Source organism: Micropterus dolomieu, unplaced genomic scaffold, assembly GCF_021292245.1.
Source record: "Micropterus dolomieu isolate WLL.071019.BEF.003 ecotype Adirondacks unplaced genomic scaffold, ASM2129224v1 contig_9807, whole genome shotgun sequence".
NCBI lineage: Eukaryota > Metazoa > Chordata > Actinopteri > Centrarchiformes > Centrarchidae > Micropterus > Micropterus dolomieu.
Window position 1 is genome coordinate 387 of NW_025738793.1, and position 2,768 is coordinate 3,154.

Here is a 2,768-nt window from a genome sequence, read left to right on the forward strand (position 1 = left end):
TATATATATATAATCTTAGCAAATTCAATAGGGACCTCGCACGGTCGTGCTCGGGCCCTAATAATAATCTTTACAAATTCAATAAGGACCTCGCACGGTCGTGCTCGGGCCCTAAATAATCTTTACAAATTCAATAGGGACCTCGCACGGTCGTGCTCGGGCCCTAAATAATCTTTACAAATTCAATAGGGACCTCGCACAGTCGTGCTCGGAACCTAATAATACTAATAGGACAGAAAAAACTAAAATGACTGAAATGACTAAAGCTACGCTAAAGTACTTTTGAATTTCTTTTGACTAACATCAGACTAAAACACCCAGACTTTTAGTCAACTAAAACTTATAGTACACAGTTGACTAACTAGGACAAAAACTGACAAGGACATTTGACACAGGACTAAGACAAAGTTTTAAAATGGCTGACAAAATTAACACTACCCAGCAGACCAAAGGTTTAAAGACTCTTGACATGTTCAGGAGCCCTAACACCAGATAAGGGATAAGTATTCAATGTTTTTGAATGGCTAATGACATCACTCAGGTAATTAACCGTTTACCTGAGAATCCCCTGTGTACATTACAGGGTTTCAGTGTACGCCTGCTCTGGTTAATGTTTACCTCACACACTGACAACGTCAAATCACAAAGGTTAAAGGACTCATTTTTTCCTGACAGTCACAGCGGTGAGAGAGGAGGAGGACATCAGGGATTACCATGGCGGCCATCACAGAGTTCCAGAGTAAGTCTTCCCACAGTTGCTCTCTTCAGTGTTATGCTGAAGCAGTCTAAGTCATGGAGCACAGAGCAGTGGCCTGACTTCACAATACATGGATGTGCTTGTGGAGAGAATGCATTTTAAGGTAAAGACTACAAGATTAACAGGCAAGGGTAGCATTTCATGTGGTAAATTCACTTTGAGTTTAACCAGTTATTAGTGTGAGTGCCACAGAGGAACTGTGTTGAATGAAAGAGAATCAGAATCAGAAGGAGCTTTACTGCCAAGTACTGTTTTACACATACGAGGAATTTGCTTTGGTGATAAGGTGCTACACGTAGACAAACATACACTTGACATAAATAAATGTAGAAATATATAAATATGGAATCGACAATGCAAGTTATATAAGAATATTAAAAAGAATAGAGAAAAATAAGTGCTGGTATGTTCTAATCAATGTTCTTTACACTTGTCCTGATTCTTCAGTACTGACTGTTTTGATTCCTAAGTGTTGTAAAAAAGGATTACAACTATGTCTACCCACAATGCCCTCCCTTAAGCACTGAATCAGCCAATAGCAGGCCTTTCTCTACAGATTTCTTCAGAGAATGTTTCTATAATTAATGAGACACTGATGTCGTCTGTATTCAGTTAAGCAGGTTCAGTACAGTTAAAACACTAGACCCCAGCATGTTTAAAATCCTGGAGTTGATTGAAGTGCTGTTTTACTGGGAAATATAATGAATGACACTGTCTTATGGTTTCCTCAGTAGATAGACTATGGATTGCAAAAACATTACATCTAATCCAATCCAATGAAAAAGACCAAAGACAACACTGGATGTATTTACTAACAAGTAACTAGCAAGTCCTGTGTGCTAGCTTCAAGTTAGGACAACTCTACACCCTCTGATATCAAAGTGTGAGACATGTTTTAATCCCTGTGGCTAAAAGGCACATTGATTGACTGAAAACGGCATTATTATATAGAAAATGTATTTGAACTGTTTATATTGACCAATTGAGCTGTAATTGTTTTACTGTGTATCTTCCAGAGATGGGTACTGGTCTGGTCGGATTCGGTTTATTTTTCCTGCTTATTGGTGTGCTGCTGTACTTTGACTCTGTCTTGTTGGCCTTTGGGAATGTGAGTAAACACACATCTGCTCTGTGTCACCATCACACCTTCTCTTGTCTCATATCAACAATCACAACCATTGAGACAATTTTCGTGGTCATTATGAATGACGTCTTTCACATTACACATAGGCCGTTGATCAAAGTAAAGTATTCGTTAGAGCAGCTTTAATCTTTGGTCATGTGGCTTACAGGTAGGCATAGTGTGAGAATGTTTTGTTTGATTGCCCTTTTTGCAGATCCTGTTTCTGTTGGGTTTGACATTCATCATCGGCTTCAGAAGGACAGCCCAATTCTTCTTCCAAAGACACAAGTTTCGAGGTTCTTTCTTCTTTCTTGGAGGCGTGTCTCTGGTGTTGTGCCGTTGGCCAATCATTGGAATGTTGGTGGAGAGTTACGGCTTTGTGCTTTTATTCAGGTAAGTCCAGCTAGATATTTGTGAGAAAAGGGCTTCTAATGAGTCTGTCTCAAAAAATGATAATAATAATAATAATAATAATAATAATGATTAAAGCTGCAAGCAGCGTTGGGCGGGCCCTCGCACTTGTAGCGCGTCCGCGCGTGAGCCGGCCGAGTTGCATATTCTGGAGCTCTGCCGGTGCGGCTGTGAATTTCCTACGCGGTTCCGACGCCGCATGAAGGTGTTATATGTCACTTCCTGTGTCCCCTATGTGGAGCTACATAGCACTTGCCGCTATGAATATAAATCGGTATTGGCGTGTAGATGTCTGCGGGGTGGGAGAGTTATCAAGCACGTAAAGTTTGTTTCAGATGTGAACATGTACACTGAACAATAATGTACCCAAACAATAAAATAAATTCCTTTTATATTTCCCTGCCTTGTTGTTTATGTGTACATACAGAGGAAGAATGTGAGAACAGCACACATTTCATCGTTACTGTGTGTTAGAGC

At 40.0% G+C, this 2,768-nt stretch overlaps 1 protein-coding gene across 1 annotated transcript; it reads left to right on the forward strand.

Annotated features, from left to right (window-relative positions):
• The first annotated feature begins 714 nt into the window (after positions 1 to 714).
• golt1a (golgi transport 1A) lies at positions 715 to 2,277 on the forward strand. The gene is made up of 3 exons (XM_046041997.1): positions 715 to 739; positions 1,774 to 1,865; positions 2,095 to 2,277. Exons 1-3 carry the CDS (start codon positions 715 to 717, stop codon positions 2,275 to 2,277), a joined length of 300 nt encoding a protein of 99 aa, XP_045897953.1.
• Positions 2,278 to 2,768: the final 491 nt, after the last annotated feature.

What these genes read in the sequence shown, in the direction of transcription:
- golt1a (XM_046041997.1), top strand. Translation starts at nt 715, where the DNA reads ATGGCGGCCATCACAGAGTTCCAGA. An exon ending in GGCCATCACAGAGTTCCAGA is followed by an intron (nt 740 to 1,773) that starts GTAAGTCTTCCC and finishes TGTATCTTCCAG; the next exon opens with AGATGGGTACTGGTCTGGTC. An exon ending in TCTTGTTGGCCTTTGGGAAT is followed by an intron (nt 1,866 to 2,094) that starts GTGAGTAAACAC and finishes CCCTTTTTGCAG; the next exon opens with ATCCTGTTTCTGTTGGGTTT.